General features: G+C 32.5%; 1 protein-coding gene across 5 annotated transcripts in view; it reads left to right on the forward strand.

Annotated features, from left to right (window-relative positions):
• DPP8 (dipeptidyl peptidase 8) overlaps positions 1-21,576 on the forward strand; it is a 64,584-nt gene that overhangs the window by 38,508 nt on the left and 4,500 nt on the right. For 3 of the 5 annotated variants that reach the window (XM_031955360.1, XM_023498023.2, XM_012543350.3), the window contains exons 12-17: positions 788-867; positions 12,920-13,072; positions 13,368-13,503; positions 15,102-15,247; positions 19,634-19,780; positions 21,061-21,213. In XM_031955360.1, the coding sequence (XP_031811220.1) occupies positions 788-867; positions 12,920-13,072; positions 13,368-13,503; positions 15,102-15,247; positions 19,634-19,780; positions 21,061-21,213 (815 nt within the window). Of the gene's footprint in view, positions 1-787; positions 868-12,919; positions 13,123-13,367; positions 13,504-15,101; positions 15,248-19,633; positions 19,781-20,126; positions 20,213-21,060; positions 21,214-21,576 lie in introns of those variants that run through there. The other 2 variants (XR_004232394.1, XM_031955361.1) reach the window with 2 other exon arrangements.

Here is a 21,576-nt window from a genome sequence, read left to right on the forward strand (position 1 = left end):
CGTAAACTTTGTTTACCTCAGTTTCCTCAATTTTGAAATAGGAATAATAATACCACTTACTTCCCAGGATTGCTGCGAGGATCAAATGAGATATTATTTGTAAAGTGCACAATTCCTGGCACATAGTAGGCATTATATTGATGCTAACTATTGTTGTTGTTATTATTTTTGGTTTAAGATGTCATCTTTTATGTCTAAGTCACACATTTGGAACTTGTTTTGGATTATAGTGTGAATCTTACTCTATGCCTTATTTCTGTCAGACTGCTTTCAAGTTTTCTCACCAGTTTTTGTAGAATAGGAATTCTTGCCTCAATAATTGGGAATATTTGTGTTTATCAAACGCTAGGCATCTGTGCTAGTTTGTTAATGTATATTGTGTATCCAATATGTTCCCTTGATCAGCCCCTCTATTTCTTAACCAGCATCTAATTATTTTGATAATTATAGTTTTATAGTATAGTTTGACATCTGGTATTACTGGCTCTTTCTTTTCCACTTTTTTCCCCCACTAATTCCCTTGACTTTCTTGTTCTTTTTCTTTTCTAGATGAATTTTTGTTATTATTTTTCCAATCCAATATAAAATAATCCTTTGTTGATTTAATTAATATAGCTGAATAGGTAAATTTCTTTAGATAGATTCTGTCATTTTTATTTTATTGCCTCAGCCTACCCACAAGCACTCAATTTTCACTTCAAAAAAAGCATAGTTTAGGGCAATTTTATGAGGAGTATATTTCTAGAATAATACTAAGTTTTCAGATTAACCATGTATTTATTTTTAGGTGATTTCAAATGCCCCATCAAGGAAGAAATAGCAATTACAAGTGGTGAATGGGAAGTGCTTGGCCGACATGGATCAAATGTAAGTTCTTTTTGGTTTGGTCAACATCTATTATGTCATGCTATAAAATGAATATACAAATTAAAATTATTCTTGGTCTTAGATAAAATGTTATATAGAACTTGGATTGATGGGGAAGAGAAACAGAAATTTGCCTTTTATTTATCTGAGTCTTTAAAGTAATTTAATAAGTATTGACATTTCATTATCTGTCCTTCATAGTCAGTTGAATTTTACTTTGTCACACTTCTAATTACAATGTTGCAATACTGTTTGAATATTTTGGAACAGGAATTATCCAAAGGATTACTGCTTCATAGGATCCTGAAGAGCTATCCCATTATTAATATTTAGCATATATAGTTGACTTGATATATGCTGCTAGCATTTAGAGCAGGACTGAATGTGACTGCCACAAATTTATATGGGACTTATTAGAGAATTATGCGTACTAGCCGCCTTTTAGTCTTCCAAAGTGAATATAGAGGTAGAATGAAGAATAGGAGCAAGATTTGTTTGTGTGGATAAAGAATCATAAATAGTAGGGTAGGGAATATTCTACACTTTAATTCCAAGTTAAAGTCTAATATTCTCTGCTGTGTTCACAATGTACTTGTTTTTTTTGTGTTTGGTTTTTTTTTTTTTGCTGAGGCAGTTGGGGTTAAGTGACTTGCCCAGGGTCACACAACTAGGAAGTGTTAAGTGTCTGAGATAAGATTTGAATTCAGGTCCTCCTGACTTCAGGGCTGGTGCTCTATCCACTGTACCACTTAGCTGCCCCCACAATGCATTTTTTTTTTAAATCTGTTCAGAGACTCAGTGTTCTTGCTATTAGCTTTACCTTGCATCACTTGAAAAAAATTTTACATGGAATTCTAGAGCTTGCAAGGAAAACAACAAATAGTAGAATATATTTGGTTGTTTTGTGATTAAAAAAAAAAAGAATAATCAGATTCTTGGTCTATCAAAGAAATTGCCAAAATTATTCATGCATGTCTGAGGATTAGCCTAGGGCTGTCAATAATGCCACCTGGATCATTAGTGCATCATTCTATCACTTAGCATTCTACATTCCATTTTTTCTCTCTATTTTCTCCTTTTACCCTACTATTATTTTTTCTCCTTTTTGTCTTTTTCTCTGAATATATGTGTCCGAGACCTAAAATTATCATAGCATTACCTTAACTGATGGCATTCAAGATCCAGCTTCTTGTTCCCATCCAAAGTTTCTGTTGCATAGGATCCTAGATCTAGAGCTAAAAAGATTTTCAGGGAACATTTAACCTGAACCCTTATTTTACAGATGAAGAAACTGAGCCATAAGGAGATTAAATAACTTGTCCAAGGTCACACCAGATAGTAAATGTCAGAGGCAGGATCTGGAAACAGTTCCTCTGACTCCAAAGCTCATTTCACCATGCTGTCATAGAGAGAATCGGTGGTTGAACTTTGAGATTTTTTTATTTAAATCACAAATTTGGACTTATGGAAGGAAGAATAATAATAATTCACAATTGCTTAGACTTTTACAATTTTTATAAAATACTTTCTTCACAACAATCATAGGAGGTACTTAGTGGAAGTGTTATTCCTGTTTTACAGAAAAGAAAGTGAGACTCAGAAATGTTAAATGGTGATCTTATGATTCATAAATGACAGAGACTAAGACTTGCATCCAGTTCATGACACTCCAAAGCTACATCTTTCCATTCTGTCATGCTGCTCTTTCTGCATGTGGGCAGGGAATTAATTAATCATGTTCAATTTTGGACAGTTTGGCTCTCAGCTGCTACTTGAAGAGTGTCTTTATAATAAAGAACAATAAGCCCTAACATTTTACAGGGATTAGCATAAACCTAGGAAGTTTCTTGTGTCTGTGCCCTGCCCTAACCCACTATCTTTTTCCATGTACATATACCCATGTTATTCAGTACAGCTTATTTATTTTTAATAGCATTCATCAAAAATTCTTTAATAGTAGAAAACACTTAGCTTTTAAAAATAAGACATTTTTAAAAATCAAATTTTAAAGATATGAGTAGGCTATCTGAAAACATTGTTTTGAGTTTTAGCAAATAATTCATAAATTGTTATTTTTAGGAAATTTGTTACAAATGTCTAGTTTCTGCTACTGTGAGATTTTGAACAAAGAAAACTTTTTCATTGTACCTTCTTTCACTTATTTACAAGTTACACTCTGATTATAACTATGACTGAATTCAAATGCTCCAAGAGAATTTGAAATAATGTATTTCAATATATGGATATAATAACAGAGAGAGGTTCTGTGTAGTAGTTAGAAAGAAGGGCCTTGTAGTTTGATGACTTGAGTTCAACTCTTACCTTGACACTTCCTAGCAGAGTGGCCTTCAACAAGTCATAGCTTTCCATCTCCCAGGAACTCTCAAAGGTTATAAATTATAGATGAGGTACCTGTCTACTCTGCTATAGAATATTTCCATTAAAGTGGAAATCACAGATCTGAACCCCAAAAAAAGCATAATTGGTAGAATAGTCCTAACTAGCTGGGAAATACAGTAAGTGATAAAAACTTTTTAGGATATTGAGGAAAAAGCCGCATGTAAGCCCAATTTTTTGTCAATAGCTGAAAACATCAGTACCCACCAATAAAGTATGAAAAATAACTGAAATAGGAACAAACTTTCAACAAAGTAATTGCTACAGGAAAAAAAGATAGAGGACTATAATGTCCTGTTCCTCCAATCCATCTTCATTTAGTCCTTAGCACACCATCCTGTACTACCTCCCAGTCTCTGTTTTTTGTACTTACACCAAGGACTTTCCATGGTGAGCCACATTAAAAATAAATAAATAAGTAAACCAACAAAACAAACAGGCTTAATGGGATTAACAAGATCTTTTGCTACTTCTCAGATTTTCCCCTCATCATCTATTCACCTGGATTTTACCACTCAGTCTGCTAAAGTTCACAAGGTCACCAATCCCCAGTGGTCTGGATAAGAGAGCAGTGCCAGAGGAATAGAAGAGAGGGGGCTTCTGGTAAAAAGACTAAATGGGAGATTAGGTAAAGTCCAAGCTTTCCTGGCAGCACTTAAAATAAAAAAGATACTAACTAATCTAAAAACAACAAAGAAAAGAAGTTTCTACAAAGAAATCCCCAAACAAAAAAATAAAGCAAAATACCCAAGAGACTGAGAAATGCACAAAGAAAAACTTTTGATAAAATAAATTAACCTGGTACTTTAGAATAATGCTCCTATTTGACTGGCAGCTAAGTGTCACTCTGACTAGAGCACTCTAAACTGCAGTCAGCAGACCTCAGTTCAAATTTGATCTGATAAATTTACTAAATGAAACTGTGCAAGTCTCTTAACCCTGTCTCTACTGCAGTTTCCTGAGCTGTATAATGGGGGGACGTTAACTTCATACATTTATTGTAAGGATCAAATGAGATAATATAAAACATTTTATAAATCTTAAAAGCTTATATAAATGCCAGCTATTATTATCATTATTGACAGAGTTGAGCATAATTTCACAAGGAAAATAAGGACTTTTTACAAAATTGATACCTTCCAGTCACTTCAATTTAGAAAATTAGAGTTGAATAGAGTCTTTGAAATGCAAACTTAGGGTATAAAAGAAATTTTTAAGAATGGTAAACTTGTATTATATACTTCAACAACAATACTATATGATGATCAATTCTGATGAACATGGCCCTCTTCAACAATGAGATGAACCAAATCAGTTCCAATAGAGCAGTAATGAACTGAACCAGCTATACCCAGGGAAAGAACTCTAGGAGATGACTATGAACCACTACATAGAATTCCCAATCCCTGTATTTTTGTCAGCCTGCATTTTTGATTTCCTTCACAGGCTAATTGTACACTATTTCAAAGTCTGACTCTTTTTATACAGCAAAATAACTGTTTGGACATGTATACATATATTGTATTTAACTTATACTTTAACATATTTAGCATGTATTAGTCTGCCTGCCATCTGGGGGAAGGGGTGGGGGGAAAGAGGGAAAAAGTTAGAACAAAAGGATTTGCAGCTGTCAATGCTGAAAAAGAAAGGTAAACTTGTATGAATTGTTCAGAAGGGTTAAGTGACTTTCTGAAAGAGAGAGGAAGAACTGTTATTTCTTCAAAGCCTAAGGACTATTTAGGGAACAAGGACAAGTTATGGATATTCAAAAAGGAATAGAAATAATCTAGAAAAGAAGAAAGGAGGAGCAAAGGATTTATTATTTCTTGTAGATGAAATGGCATAGATAAAGATCTTTCAAAGGGAGAAATAGGAGCAATGGGAGGAGTTAGGATTTCATGAACCTCACTTTTCTATGGATGTAGAAAGGGAAAATTTTTTAAAAAAAATTTTAGTGGTTGAAGTATAAAAAATAAGCAGGTAGCATAGGGATTAGAGATTAAGAAGTAGAAAGAACTTCTAAAGCCATCTACTCTAATCCTCTCATTTTAAAGCTGAAGAAATTAAGACTTACATAGATATAGAGTTTTGTTCGAGGTTACAGAGACAGTCGCTATCAGAGGCAGAATTTGAACTAACACTCTGAATACAGAACCAGTGCTCTTTCCATTCAGGTAGAGTGGGGAGGGAATTGTTTCAAGCATTATAAATAGCTATATATACATCTGATGGACAGATGGTAGAGAGAAGAATGGCAGAACCTAGCAATTTGTGTATTGCTTAGGATGGAAGGGAAAAGAGGAGATTGGGATTGAATAGTTTCAAGTATATAAACTAGTGTGAATTTCTGGCTTTTATTTCAAAAAAAGAAAAACTTGTAACAGTGACTGACAGTGTAAATAATCAACTTATAACTATGTTGTGATTATAATTATAACTATGACTGTGAATGGAATTAACCTTCCAATAAACATTAAGAGGGTGACTGAATAGATTTATTATATACTGAGTTACTTTAAATGGAATTTCTCTTTGTAACTCTGACTGTTGGATTTTGTTAGTGATATATAAGAATGCTGATGACTTATGTGGGTTTATTTTATAACCAGCAACTGCTAAAGTTGTGGATTATTTCTAATAACTTTTTAGCAGAATCTCTGGGATTCTCTAAGTATACCATCATGTCATCGGCAAAGAGTGATAATTTGGCTTCCTCATTCCCTATTCTTATTCCTTTAATCTCTTTCTCAGCTCTTATTGCTATAGCTAGCGTTTCTAATACAATATTAAATAGTAACGGTGATAGTGGGCAACCTTGTTTCACTCCAGATCTTATTGGGAATGGTTGCAGTTTGTCTCCATTACATATGATGCTTACTGATGGTTTTAAATAGATGCTGCTGATTATTTTAAGGAAAAGTCCATTTATTCCTATACTCTCAAGTGTTTTTAATAGGAATGGATGTTGGATTTTATCAAATGCTTTTTCTGCATCTATTGAGATGATCATATGGTTTTTGTTAATTTGGTTATTAACATGGCCAATTATATTGATAGTTTTCCTAATATTGAACCAGCCCTGCATTCCTGGTATAAATCCTACTTGATCATAGTGTATTATCTTGGAGATGATTTTCTGTAGTCTTTTTGCTAATATCTTATTTAAGATTTTAGCATCAATATTCATTAGGGAGATTGGTCTATAATTTTCTTTCTCTGTTTTCAGCCTACCTGGTTTAGGTATCAGTACCATGTCTGTGTCATAGAAGGAATTTGGTAGGACTCCTTCATTCCCTATTTTATCAAATAATTTATATAGCATTGGGGCCAATTGTTCTTTAAATGTTTGGTAAAATTCACATGTAAATCCATCTGGTCCTGGGGATTTTTTCTTAGGGAGTTGTTTATTATTATATACTGAAAAACTCCACTTAAAACATGTATGTGAACTTAAAATGAGGGATTACAATAAATTTATTTTTCTTTAACTTGAATTCATAAAAAGCAAGGGTAGCATTCATGATCACAGAGAAGACAACAGTATATGCATTTTTATGAGAGGCATGTAGGAAAACTATATTGTGCCTTAAGTTTATCATAAACATGGGAATAGCATTAAATTAAATGTGGAATAAGTAATAGACCTGTGATTTCATTAGTAGAGGGAGCTCCTGGGTAAGGAAACTCCCCTATTAATTTGAATTGGTATTCTTTCTGTAATTTATAATCTTAGAGATTTATCTGAGCACTGACATTTAGTACTGACTTCACCAGGATTATATATTGGTGATGGTTGTATGTGTTGAAAGTAGGATTTGATCTCAATTCTTCTTGGCCTACTTGTTTAGCTGTTATGCTACATTGCTTCTCAAATGAAATATATATGTATTAACTTCTGTAGCATCTAAATAAAGAAAAAGTTAAACCACATTATGAAATGGACTTCAAAATGTCTCTTTCAGACTTAAATAAATTTTTCAGAAAGATAAATAGAAAAGAAATTAAAATTATGAGTAGAATATTAGAAAAATGGCAATATTTTGGAAGTTCTTCAATAAAAATTTTAAGGTATATATGTGTTTGTCATTATAATTAGTACCTTTGCAAAAATTGATATAAATATGCAAAGTCAAAAGTATTAAAGACATCCTTTGTAAATATAATTATTTACATTAAATAATTATATAATAAAAATTGTAGTCATTGAGGAAAATATGAACAAAAGTCATGGGCTTAATTTGGATACTATTTAATGTTAACCTAAAGAATGAGTAAATCAGATACCAAATTATAGCAACAAATAACTGTGATAAAGAGAATGGTGACTATGGGAACATGTTACCAACAAGATGGAAGATTAGGCATTTTCTCTTATCCTCACAACTTCTCAGATCTCTCCAAAATTAGAATAATGCCCAACACATAAAGCAATTTCAGCTATCTCCATGATCTGGAACACCAGGAAACCAACTGAAGTGACAGTTCAGTGAACTAATAATAGAAAAGGCTAATATGTTCACACAGCATACTCCCTGCTCACTATTCACTGGAAATGGAACTGTACAAACTGACCCATGAGCTTGCAGCAGAAAACTCAGCTCTAATCTTCTCACTGCTCTCCCTCCTCTATTACTACAGAAAGCCAAAAGGCAGAAAATTGTTTGGGCTAGCAGCATTTTGTGCCACTATAGAGCTCAGCAAAAGAATTGAGAAACAGAACGGGGGCAGGACATGTATGTGTAGCTGTATGATACTCTACTAACCCTAAGGGAAAGAGCCTACACATCCAAATGGAGCTAGTCCTGTTCCCCCAGAAATCATTTGGGGCAGAGATTAAGGGTGGTAAACCATGAATTTCTCAACATAAGAGGAAACTAAGAATACTTTCCCAACTTCTAGTAGAACCATAATCATAAGGAGAGTCAGAAAGTGAGTGATAGGGTATTTAAAAAGGAAAAAAAGATTGAAATTACCAAATATCTCAGGAGGAGAAACACTTAAAGACCTTGAACATAAGCAGATAAACCATCTGGGAAGATATAAAATAACAGAAGGGAATGTGGCCTTCAGATCAGATAAAAGAATCCAGCCTTACATGAACTAATGCAAAGTGAAGTGTGCAGAACCAAGAGAGCATTGTAAATAGTAGCAATAATATTGTACGATGATCAAGTATATAAATGACTTAGCAATTCTCAGCAATATGGTGATCTAAAAAAAAAAAAAAATCCAAAGGACTTAACATGAAAAATGATATCTACCTCCTGATAGAGAACTGATAGAGTCTAAATGCAGATCAAATCATATTATTTTTTACTTTTTTTTTGTCTTTGTTTTGTCTGTGTTTCATAACATGACCAGTATGAAAGTTTGTTTTGCATGGTTACACATATAAAACTTAAATTAAATTGCATACCATCTTGGGGAAGGAGGAGGGAAGGGAATAAAGGAGAGAATTTGGAACACAAAATTTTAAAAAAATAAATGTTAAAAATAGTTTTACCTACAGTTTTGAAAAAATAATTTTTTTAAATCCAGATATTTATGAATAAATGTCAAAAGACAAAGGAAAATGAGTCAATAGCTGAAGAGGCAGAAGACCCTGTGGCTTCCTAAGAGATCGTAGAACTACAGCAGGATGTTCCAGTACAATTTAGTTCCAGTATAATTTAAAAGAAAAATAAGAATTGTGAAAGCAGAATTTATAGCCTATGCAGCAAAAATAATTGACAAAACAGAAAATTTGAATCCACAGTGATGTATTACTATAGGGAATGTGAGTATGTGGAAGTTAAGGAAAATCCATAAAAAGAGAACAAAAGGCAGAAATATTAAAAAGAAAGCATCTCCATTCAAGCAAACTATTGATCTCAAAAACAGAATGTATAGAGATGATTTAAACACTATTTTTATCCTAGAAAATCACAATTAAAAAAACCTGAAATCTCCACCATGGGACAATATTCTTTCTGTCATCTGCAGGAAGTGGTATTTCTAAGAGTGAAGCACAATAGAAAAAAGGGTGGGTCAAGAAGGCTAAATCTTTAGAAGGAATCCAAAGAATGTGCCTTAGAAGTTTTAATTCTTTGAGAAATAGTGACTAAAGAAAGATAAATAAACATGAGTCAAATAATAAAAATCTAGACTATACAGAAAGAAAATATAAATAATGAAGAAACTGATAGAAATTTTTGGGAAAATGCACAGAAAATGGAATTTTGAAAACTAACAATTTGAAGAAAAAGATAACAAAAGGGATTTTTTTACTTGAATATTTACTAACAAGAAAAAAGAGGGGAGAAATTAATGAGATGAAAGCAAGAAAGAGAAAAAATAATAAGCAAGACTCAGACTAGAGAAAGGGACAACTAGGGAGGGCAGGAGGCAGAGAAATGAGGGTGAGAGTTTTGAGGATGAGAGAAGAGACACAGTGAGAATGGGGTTGCCTTAAAATATATTTAGCTAAAATTATTGAAGAGACATAGTACTGTGTTAACAGGAAGAAAGGAAAAAAATCTTAATTTGGAGGGAAAATGTATTATTCCAAATGGAAGAAAATATAAAACCTAACTCATAATTTTAAATGTGAATGACTAAACAATCCAATAAGATGAGAAAGTGTTGGAAAATAATTTGTTACTATTACTTCAAGAAATACATTTTTAAAAAATTATAATAGTTTTTTATTTTTCAGAATAACATTCTGAAATTAATTTGTGCAAAATCTAGTGTTCCAAATTTTTCTCCCTCCTTCCCCACTTTCCCCCTCCCCTAGGCAGCAAGCAATCCAATATAGGTTAAACATGTACAATTCATGGAACACATTTTTAAAACAAAAGAATATAGAATAAAAATGAACAAAAGAATATAGAATAAAAATGAGGCACTGGGGGAAAAATTTCTATCAGAGGATCCAAAAAAAAAAAAGCTACAGTTGTAATTATGCTATCAGCTATGTAATTATGCAAAAACTTTTTTTTAAAAGAGATAAACAAGAAAATTATATTATGTTGAAAGGAAACATTGACAATAAACCAGTATCAGTATTAAATTTAAATGCTCTAAATGCTTAGTATCTAAATAGTTCATAAAAGAAAAAAGTTTTGAATTACAAGAGAATAGGAACTAATAACTGGTTTTAATGTATCTTTATCAGTTTTATTTAGCTTTACTTTTTTATTAGTCTAAAAAGAAAACCAAAGGGAAAATGTAGAACTGAACAAAATATTGGAGAAAACACAGCTGAAAGACTTAGGCTGTCTTCTAAATAGATCTGTTAAAATACACATACCTACACACACAGAGATGTAATTTTTCAGCACAACATGGAACTTTTTCAAAAACTTACCATGTATGTCTATGTATGTATGCACTATATAAAAAGACCAAAATTGTAAATATATCCTTTGTAGATCATAAAGTAATATAAATAAGTCATCTGTTCCTATAACACAAACAAAAAAACACTTTACAGTAAAATACTGAATAATTAGTGGGTCAAAGAACAAATCATAGAAACAATAAATATATGAAAGAAAATTATAATTATGAAACAACAAACCAAAATTTCTGGAATGTAGCTAAAAGTCCTTGGGAGAAATCATAATTACTAATATTAACAAAAAGAAAAAAGAACAATTATTGAACTGAATATACATTTTCAAAAATTAAGGAGCTCACACATAAACACCAAATAGATGATATTAAAGTTTAGAAAAGAAATAAACATGCCCCCCAAAACCCCTCCAAGAATAGGAATGATAAATAAAACTAAAAATTAAATGATTGATTGATAAAGACTAATTGATAAATCTTTAGTCAATCTGATAAAAGAGGCAAGAAAATCAAGTCAACAACATTACAGATGAACAAAGTGAAGTCATAACAAAACTAGAATAAAAGAAAAATCATAATGATTATACAAAGTTATATGCAAACAAATCTGAAAACACAAAAGAAATAGAGGGATATCTTCAAAAATATAAAATACTCAAACTAATAGAACTTAATTCAAATAGAGATATTAAATAACCTCATCCCAGAAAAGGAAATGGATCTAGTTGTAAAGGAATTACCAAAGGGGAAATGGAAGTAGGGAACTCCTGGCCCTGCTAGATTTACAGGATAATTCTATTAAATTTTTAAATAACACTATCAATAGTACACGAATTATTCCCAACAAAGGAGGAAAATAACACCTGACTAGATTCCTTTTACAAGAGAAACATAGGCCCACTTAGGAACAAACCTTGAAAGAATACCATTATCATTCATCAATATTAATTTTAAAATTCTAAATAAAATCCTTTCAAACAGACCAAGAAAGATTTTATTCCAGAGCATGTAAAGTTGTTTCAACACTGGAAAAATATTCAGCTCAATCTTAAACACATAATTACCTCAATAGATTCAGAAAAGGCTTTAGATAAAATGCGATACACATTTATACCAGAAAATCCAATAAAACACATCATGGAGAGCTCTTTTTTTCTATATCTTTAATTTAAAGCCAAAAGTAGATGTCATGTAATAGAGTATATAATGTAATTGAAATACACTAACATTTCCCAAAAAATCCAGCAGCAAAACAAGGATGTATACTGTCCCCAATGGAGATGATACCTTTGACTTTGAATATATGAGCTTCAAGGACAGCAGTGTCCCTTAAGACTACTGTTTCTATTATGGAATATTACTGTTCTGTAAGAAATGACCAACAGGATGATTTCAGAAAGGCCTGGAGAGACTTACACGAACTGATGCTAAGTGAAATGAGCAGGACCAGGAGATCATTATATACTTCAACAACAATACTAGATGATGACTAGTCCTGATGGATCAGGCCATCCTCAGCAACAAGATCAACCAAATCATTTCTAATGGAGCAGTAATGAACTGAACTAACTATACCCAGAAAAAGAACTCTGGGAGATGACTAAAAACCATTACATTGAATTCCCAGTCCCTATATTTATGCACACCTGCATCTTTGATTTCCTTCACAAGCTAATTGTACAATAATTCAGAGTCTGATTCTTTTTGTACAGCAAAATAATGTTTTGGTCATGTATACTTATTGTGTATCTAAGTTATATTTTAATATATTTAACATCTACTGGTCATCCTGCCATTTAGGGGAGGGGGTGGGGGGGGTAAGAGGTGAAAAATTGGAACAAGAAGTTTGGCAATTGTTAATGCTGTAAAGTTACCCATGTATATATCCTGTAAATTAAAGGCTATTAAATAAAAAATAAATAAATAAATAAAAAAAAAAAAAAAAAAAAAAGACTACTGTTTCTGCTTCCAACTCAGTTGGAAGCCATCATCCTGGGAAGCAGCCCCCATGGAGATGTGATCTAAAAAGTTGCAGGTGTTAGAGCCATAATTACTCAAGATTCAGAAAAGAAAGTTCTTGCCAACAAAAGTTTTAGCACTGCAAAATGGCTCAACTTCAGAAAATAATAGAATTTTATTAGTGGAAATTAGCATTAAAAAAACATCATTATCTACTTTACAGCTATATCCTAAGGACTTTTCTATTTTACTTGTATCTAAAGCTTTCCAAATATGTTGTCTTTCCACTGGAATGTGGAAATAAAGTATAAAAATATATAAAATCATAATGAACATTGACTTGACTTTTTGGATTTGGCAGATCCAAGTTGATGAAGTACAGAAGCTGGTGTATTTTGAAGGCACCAAAGACTCCCCGTTAGAACATCACTTGTATGTGGTCAGCTATGACAATCCTGGAGAGGTGACAAGATTGACAGATCGTGGCTACTCTCATTCCTGCTGTATTAGCCAGGTATTAACTCCTGTCTGAATGGTTCATAAAGACCCTGTCCATATTTTGAAGTAAGTAAAATTAGATTGTATAGCAATTTAACTCTCTTAGGCACATATTAAACTTAACATTAACTTCTCCCTGAAGGTATATATATTATATGATCATAAAAAGTTAAACCATTACACTGTCCCCTGCCATAACATAGTATTGTTCAAACAGAATTTGTCTAATTCAGATTTTAAAGTCTCTTTTTACAATACCATGGAGTGGAAAAAAACACAAGGAAATGATTGTCTCTTCTCCCTTTCTCCAGCATTGTGATTTATTTATAAGTAAATACAGTAATCAGAAGAATCCACACTGTGTGTCCCTTTACAAGCTCTCAGGTCCTGAAGATGACCCAGCCCGGAGAACAAAGGAATTTTGGGCCACTATTTTAGATTCAGCAGGTACTCAGTTTGTTTAAATTTAACATTAAACAAGAACAATGAATTGACCTGTATTATATATCTATACACTGTTGATATGATCTTTTAGTCATTGTTACCACATCTACTTTTGGCTTTAAATTAAAGATATAGAAAAAAAGAGCTCTCCATGATGTGTTTTATTGGATTTTCTGGTATAAATGTGTATCGCATTTTATCTAAAGCCTTTTCTGAATCTATTGAGGTAATTATGTGTTTAATATTGAGCTGAATATTTTTCCAGTGTTGAAACAACTTTGCATGCTCTGGAATAAAATCTTTCTTGGTCTGTTTGAAAGGATTTTATTTAGAATTTTAAAATTAATATTGATGAATGATAATGGTATTCTTTCAAGGTTTGTTCCTAAGTGGGCCTATGTTTCTCTTGTAAAAGGAATCTAGTCAGGTGTTATTTTCCTCCTTTGTTGGGAATAATTCGTGTACTATTGATAGGGTTATTTAAAAATTTAATAGAATTATCCTGTAAATCTAAAACCAAATCTAATCCTGTAAATCTAATCCACCAAAAAGTCAATTTCTGATCTGCTAGGCTTTTAATTAATTCCACCTCCCTTAGTGTATCTGTTAAATAGTGAGGTTAGGACTGTCACCTACATTTAGCAAAAGTGGATCTGGGAAGCCTCTTTGAAAATAACAGAAAAGCTATGATATACCCTTTGATTTGAGATCTATGTTTTCTTTTACAGTATGACTCTTACGGACATGTTTTTGTATGAGCCTTCTCACTGGAGGAAAGAAGGGAAAGAATCTAGAACTCAAAGTTTTAGAAACAAATGTTAAAAAATTATTTTACATGTAACTGGGGAAAAATAAAATATTAGGAAGAAGAAAAGTTATGATAGATGTAAGGAAACTTCCTGTGCTTATACACAACAATATTATTTCCTAGATGAGCAAAAGGAAGAGAAAAATGTGTGCTGATCTAAATACTACTTGCTCTTCCAGTAAAACTTTCCAGCCAGAAAGGTTGCTTCCTTGGGTAAAAGATGTAACAAGTGGCTGTCCTCCTTGCCTGTGGAACTTCTTATGACTGCTAGATCATAATGTCTGAAAACTAGGTGTACATTTAAATGACTCAGTGTCCTAATGTGTACTATTTCAGAATTCTTTTTCTTTGTTTATATTTATTTAGACGTTTTGATGCAACTCTTGAGTTACTGGTGTACTTTATCCACATAGAGGAATCAGTAACAATACAATTTAATTTCTACTCAAATTGTAGTACAAAGGAAACTTAATTTTGTCTCTTTAGGTGGAAATGAAGACTAGATATATGTAGCCTTAGTGAACTAAGTACAATTTTAAAATAAGCCACTTAGTCAATCAATGGTATAAATAACAAAACTAGGGCTGACTTAACCATCAAAGTAAACCACACAGAACTTGACACAGTGTATTGTCCATTTCTCATCCAGTTCACAATTGTGCTCTGTGTGTGTGTGTGTGTGTGTGTGTGTGTGTGTGTGTGTGTGTGTAGTTCTTGTCCAAAAGGAAGATGGGATTGCTATGCTCCTATATAAATGCCTTTTGAAATCAAAATTGTGTTTTATTTGTCCAAGGTCCTCTTCCTGACTACACACCCCCAGAAATCTTCTCATTTGAAAGTACTACAGGATTCACCTTATATGGAATGATGTACAAACCTCATGATCTACAGCCTGGGAAAAAATATCCCACTGTGCTGTTCATCTATGGTGGTCCTCAGGTAGGTGGGTCACATTCAATAGCTATATTCAGATTATGTAAGCTAGGATTTTATCTATATGTCTAATGTCTTGAATTCTCATAGGTTTGAATATTAATATATTAATATATGCTTTATAGATGTAATGAATGAATGAGTTGAAGTTTAAGAAATTTGATTTTGTCAATATATTCTTGATTAACTAAGCCAGGGGTGGGGAACCTTTTTTCTGCCAAGCACCATATGGATATTCATAACATCATTCATGGGCCAAACAAAATTATCAACTTAAAGAAGTCAAGCAGTGAGAGTCAGTTGTCACCTACAGTTGCCTTAGCAAAGTCAAACCAAGTGATTTTTGTACCCTAAACTAGACCTTAGGCTTGAGTACATTACCAAAATTGCAGAAGGCCAATTTATAAACCAGTTCATCAGTTTATTATTTACCATGAAAACTATGACTAGCAAATGGACTAAAATTTTGTGTTAGCCAGCAAGCATGATCTCATCTCACTAGAGAAATTTGTTTATAAAATTCATTAAAATTATCAGTTGTATTTTCTTAAATGAATATAGGATCAGAGCAAAGAAGTTTGAATGCTGTTAAAAGATATTTCAGGAGCAGGTAAATGGTACAGTGGATAGAACACCAGCCCTGGAATCAAGAGATGTGCTAGATGTGCTAGATGAACAATGACAAATGGTTACTTGTATGTTCTAGATTTTATGTTGAGTGGTATTGTTTGAAAGTTATTTTAGCACCCATATTTCACAGCATTAAAGTAAAGGAGAAAACAGCAGTATGTAGCAATAATATCTGGCTCGTAGGTATTAAATTTCTTTTAAGTTTGTAATTTCTTCTGCATACCTCTATTTGTCTCCCAATTCCTTTCCTTCAGTAAAAAATATTTGCCACAAAAAAGTTCATAGGAACAAAGGATAGGAATGTAATTATTGTATGAATTTGTGATTTCTTCATGGGAATTTTTCTCTCCTTGGGTAGAAATCAGAATCTAACAATACCCTTTCATTCTGCCCTTGCCCATGTCCTTCCATAAATCATCCACAGAGAATCTGTCTTTATTCTAGAGACTGTCAGAAACAGATTTTCTGATATTTCATAACTGTCTATATAATATTTGTGCCATCCAACATTTTAATCCCTCAATCTTGTATAATAAAACCAACTGCTAATTCCTTTATTTTGCCCTTCTGAAGAGAACCTATAAGTTATTTTTCCATTAAGCTAGCTTATAGTAAGAATGAGTATAAATATAGTTCATTTCCTCCTATGGTATAGCAACTCGTTGGTGATTATATGTTTAATTCACATTAAGAGTAACAGCAATTAAATATGTATAGATGGTCCAAAGTCTGTGCAATTTTTTAGCATTTTATTCCCCTTCCCCATTTTTTATAATCCCCCAGTTATCTTCACTGTATAAGTGGATTGCACAGGTTTGAGTGTTATTTTATATTTTTAACTATTTCATGAGTCACCAAAGTTAAAAAAAAAAAAAAAGACATCTTTTAGTGCCAACCTGCTGGTGATGAACTTGTCCTTCTTTAGTGAAGTTTGTCTTTAGGCAGCAGACAGTCTGTCACTGGCAGTATACTCAGAACTTTCCTATCCTGGTAGAATTTGCCTCTGTCAGGGTCTCTGCTCCATGATGAAGCATCAGACTAGGCATTTTGTGGAGATACTGTCTCCAAATTGGGCGGGGGGGAGGGGGAGGAGGAAAAGGAAGGGTATTGACTATTATTTAAGGGTTTTACAATACTAACCTTATTTAGTTTCAGGAAAAAATTATATTTTTCTTTATTCATTTATGTATACATTCTGTGATTTCCCATTTGATGGTTAATCATATATTGCTTCACAGAATTTCTTATATCTTACTGAATTATCTATTCCTTTTATAATTTTTTAACTTTTCCTTGTTTCCCCAAAGCAGTTGCTAAGCTCCTCAAGGGCAAAAACTATTTCTAATGTTTCTTTGTGTCATATATAGTAGATAGTTGAATGTTTTACATGTAAGAAGCTTTCAATAAATGTTTATTGATTATTTCTAGTGCCATTTCTTAATTACTTCCTGGGTCCTCTCTGGGGTTATATTTATTTCAGTCACCTTCCCTCTATTTGATATTTATCCAAAATTTGTTTCTAATGACTCTTTAATACCCTTCATTCTTTGAGCCTCTAGAATTTTTTGTCCAGGCAATATAGCATTCATATCACTACATGCTACTACTACTTTAGGGAAGTATTAACACATATTTTATTCCTTAATCTTTTGTCATTTTGAAGTGTGAAACAGAAAAGCAAGTAAATTATTTTCCTGGAATTGAATGAATGAAACAGGCATTTATTAAGAGCTTACTTTGTCCTAAGCACAGAGTAAATGCTGCCTTCCAGGAGCTTATATTTTTGCATAAGACAACACCTATAAGAAGAGAGATGGCCACAGAGAGAGTTGTTTTAGATGGAGAAGTTCAGAGAGAATGGTGATTAGTGCCATAGGACAAATGATTGAGTACCCTTTCCAGCATTATTATTGTTGTTTGCAGAGCTAAAATTTGAGATGTTGAGAAAAGAAGGCTATGTTTATGGAGCATAGCATGGAGAGAGTCAGAAAGTGATGTGGTAGAACTTAAGACCAAAGCAAGAAATGGTGACTATTTCCAATTCAGAGCCTGAAGATGGAAATTTGAATTTCAGTAGAAATTGTAGCTGCATATAACTTGGCATGGTCACATGTCCATTCACAATTGCTTTTAAGTATGTGAAATAATTCACATTGTTACTGTATCAGCATTCACTTGAATTTTTTTCTCTGAGTACTATATAATCTATAAAAGAAAAAAGAAAGTTTATGTTTCATTAATGCTTTTTGTTTTCTGTCCTAGCCATTTCAAACCATAACACCCTCCCCCAAAAATACTCTCTTATAACAGCAGAGGCAATTTGGCAAATCTAGCCAATGTAGTGACTGTTTTTGACATAATATACTACTACACCATTTTCCTTTAAGAAGGGAAATGCATTTTAGCATCTATTCTCTATAAGGAATACTTACTATTACAGTAATTCAGAGTTTATTTGTTTTTTTCGTGGAGGTACCTTTTGTTATTAGTTATTGTGTTTATTGTTTTTGTTTCTGTTTACTGAACTATATACAGATTTTCCATGTTTCTGTGAATTTATCATAATAGTTGTCTCTAATGACATAATAAGATATTATTACATTCATATGCAATAATGTAATAATGTAAAGGGCAACTAAGTGGTACAGTAGAGAAGGCTGAGCCTGGAGTCAGTAAGATCTGAGTTCAAATCTGGCTTTAAACACTATCTGTGTGACCCTGGGCAAGTCATTTAACCCTATTTGCCTTAATTTCTTCATCTATAAAATGAGCTGGAGTAGGAAATGACAAAGCACTCAAACATTTTTGTCAAGAAAACTTCAAATGGGGTCATAAAGAGTCAGACATGACCGAAAATGACTAAACAGCAACACGTTCATGTATAACAATTTATTCAGTCATTTCTCAATTGGTATTCATCTACTTTGTTCCCATTTTTTGCATCACACAAAGTGTTTTCTGAATATTATGTATACACACAGAGAGACTTTTCTCTTTGGGATATATGTTTAGGAGTGGAATTGCTAGGGCAAAAGATATAAACAGGTTACTGACTTTTATTGTATATTCCAAGTGGTTTTTCAGAATAGTTGGATCACTTTATAGCTCTATTAATAATGTATTGTTATTCCTATTTTCACCCATCTATTCCAGCACTGATTATTTCTATCTTTTATCATCTCTGCTGAGGATGGGTGTGAGGCAAAACGATAGAGTTGCTTTAATTTGAATTTCTATTATAGTTTTTTTTTTTTCCTGGCAATTGGGATTAAGTGACTTGCCTAGGGTAACACAGCTAAGAAGTGTTAAGTGTCTGAGGCCAGATTTGAACTCAGGTCCTTCTGATTTCAGGGCTGGTACTCTATCTACTACACCACCTAGCTACCCCTGAATTTTCTGTTATTAAAGATTTGGAGAATTTTTTCATATGGTTGTTGATAGTTTAAGATTTTTCCTTTGACAACTCTTTGTTCATATCCTTTAACTACTTACCTATTAGAGAATGGGCATCGGTCATATATTTGTGCTAATTCCTTATATGTCATGGATATGAGAATTTTTCAAGAGATATTTGATTTAGAGATTCCCCCCACCCCCACCTAACAGTTTCTTTCCTTATTTTTAATTTACTTTTATACATAATCACATGGTAAAATAATGACAATTGCTTAACAATTTAATCATTTAAGCAGTCATAGCTGCTTCATTCTTTTGCATATAAATTATTTTGTAGAATTTGACTGATGTTTATTTCTTCCTTAGGTTCAGCTGGTGAATAATCGGTTTAAAGGAGTCAAGTATTTTCGCTTGAATACTTTGGCATCTTTGGGTTATGTAGTTGTGGTAATAGACAACAGGGGATCTTGTCATCGAGGGCTTAAATTTGAAGGTGCCTTCAAATATAAAATGGTGTGTGTACACAGGAATATTTGCCTATTAAACATCTTGATGCTTTCCATGACATTGTTCGGTAAAAAACCCTGAGAGTGAAAGAGAGAGTGTAGGAAACCAAACATATTAATTTATCTCTTCTTGTTTGAAACTTCAGAAATATGAGACAGACCTTCTTAGCCTAGTTTGTAGAAGTATACTTGACTTCTGATTTTCTGAGTTTAAAACTAAAAGTAATATTGCCAGTTTGTGAATTTCTACATACTACCAAAAAGAGTGTTTGGGCTTTGTTCTGTCCCCTGCAAAGAGGGAGGGAGACCAGATAATCAATGTCTCCTTGTGACAAGCTTTTTTCTCTCTACAGGAAGCTTAAAATGCTACCTTTTAGAGATGCTCCCATGTTATACCTGCTGCATTTGGAAAACAAGAAACTGATGTTCCTTTTGCACAGTAAGACAGTTACCATATTTGCCAGTGTATTTAACATGCTGAGTAGGACATGGTGACTTTTTCCTAAGTTCCAATCTTTGACCTTATGTTGTACTCTCATGTAAGACTATTTTTCTAACTTTGAAAAATAAATTTTATGTCCTGGCAAACCATAATTTCTGAAAATACTATGTTTAATGATAGAGATAGAAACGCAGGAAACAGCAAGGCAGCGCCTCAATTATGACTTCTTCTTACTTTCAAAATAATAGAGGTATCAGCCTAGAGAAGTCTTAAGGGGTAACTTATTTCCTGTCTTGGGGTATATGAAGGCTTGTCACAAGGAAGACTGACCAGTTGATCTCCCTCTTCACAGAGGAAGAAGAAAAGAAAATAGCTGTGACAAGGAAGGTACTATACTACACAAGTATATCAAAATATACCAAAAAATTACTTTTTAATTATTGGGACAGTTAATTACTAGCAGAGTCTACTTAAAGGAAGTTATAGAATTATCACATATGACAGAGTTTTTCAGATTGATATCATTACCTTCCCTTTAGTTGATTACAGGATTTAAGAGTTAGAATAGACCGTAGAGGTCATGTAGTCTGATACCCTTATTTTACAGTTCAAAAGACTAATATAATTTTTTTGAAAAGAGAGGTAGAGATTATATGAATTTATCTAAAATTTAAATACAAAATAGAAGAAAAAAACAAAATAGAAAAAGAAAAAAATTGTCATGTACACAGAAGGACATGAGAAAATTCAAAATACATAATAATAAAACTGATAGATTTTAATAAACAATTTTGTAATACTTCTAATTAAGCACTAACAATAAAATGTACTACTTTTCTTTTTAGGGTCAAATAGAAATTGAAGACCAGGTGGAAGGACTTCAATACCTAGCATCTCAATATGATTTTATTGATTTAGATCGTGTGGGCATCCATGGCTGGTCCTATGGAGGATACCTCTCTTTGATGGCATTAATGCAGAGGTCAGATATCTTCAGGGTATGTGAAATCTTGTAGATTTATTTTTGAGACACAAATCATAATGTCTTTATGGATTTTTGAGATAGAACATAGGACGAAATTGTTCTAAATGAAGCATCTTTTTTGTTTGTTTGTTTTAGAGACTCAGAAAAGCTATAAAATATCAAAGTTATATATGTTCATTTTCCATAAGCATATAGACATGTAAGATTTGTCAGCTTTTAACAAACAATTATTATTAGAAAATTTTAATCACAAAGGCTTAAAAAAAGTTAGTGACAACCAAGTTTTAAAAATAGCTTATATAGATCTATAGAAATCAGATGTCATGCATAAAGTAACAGCAACAGAATATTTTTATGCGGCCATCAATATAAATTC

The sequence above is a fragment of the Sarcophilus harrisii genome, chromosome 2 (genome assembly GCF_902635505.1).
Source record: "Sarcophilus harrisii chromosome 2, mSarHar1.11, whole genome shotgun sequence".
Lineage (NCBI taxonomy): Eukaryota > Metazoa > Chordata > Mammalia > Dasyuromorphia > Dasyuridae > Sarcophilus > Sarcophilus harrisii.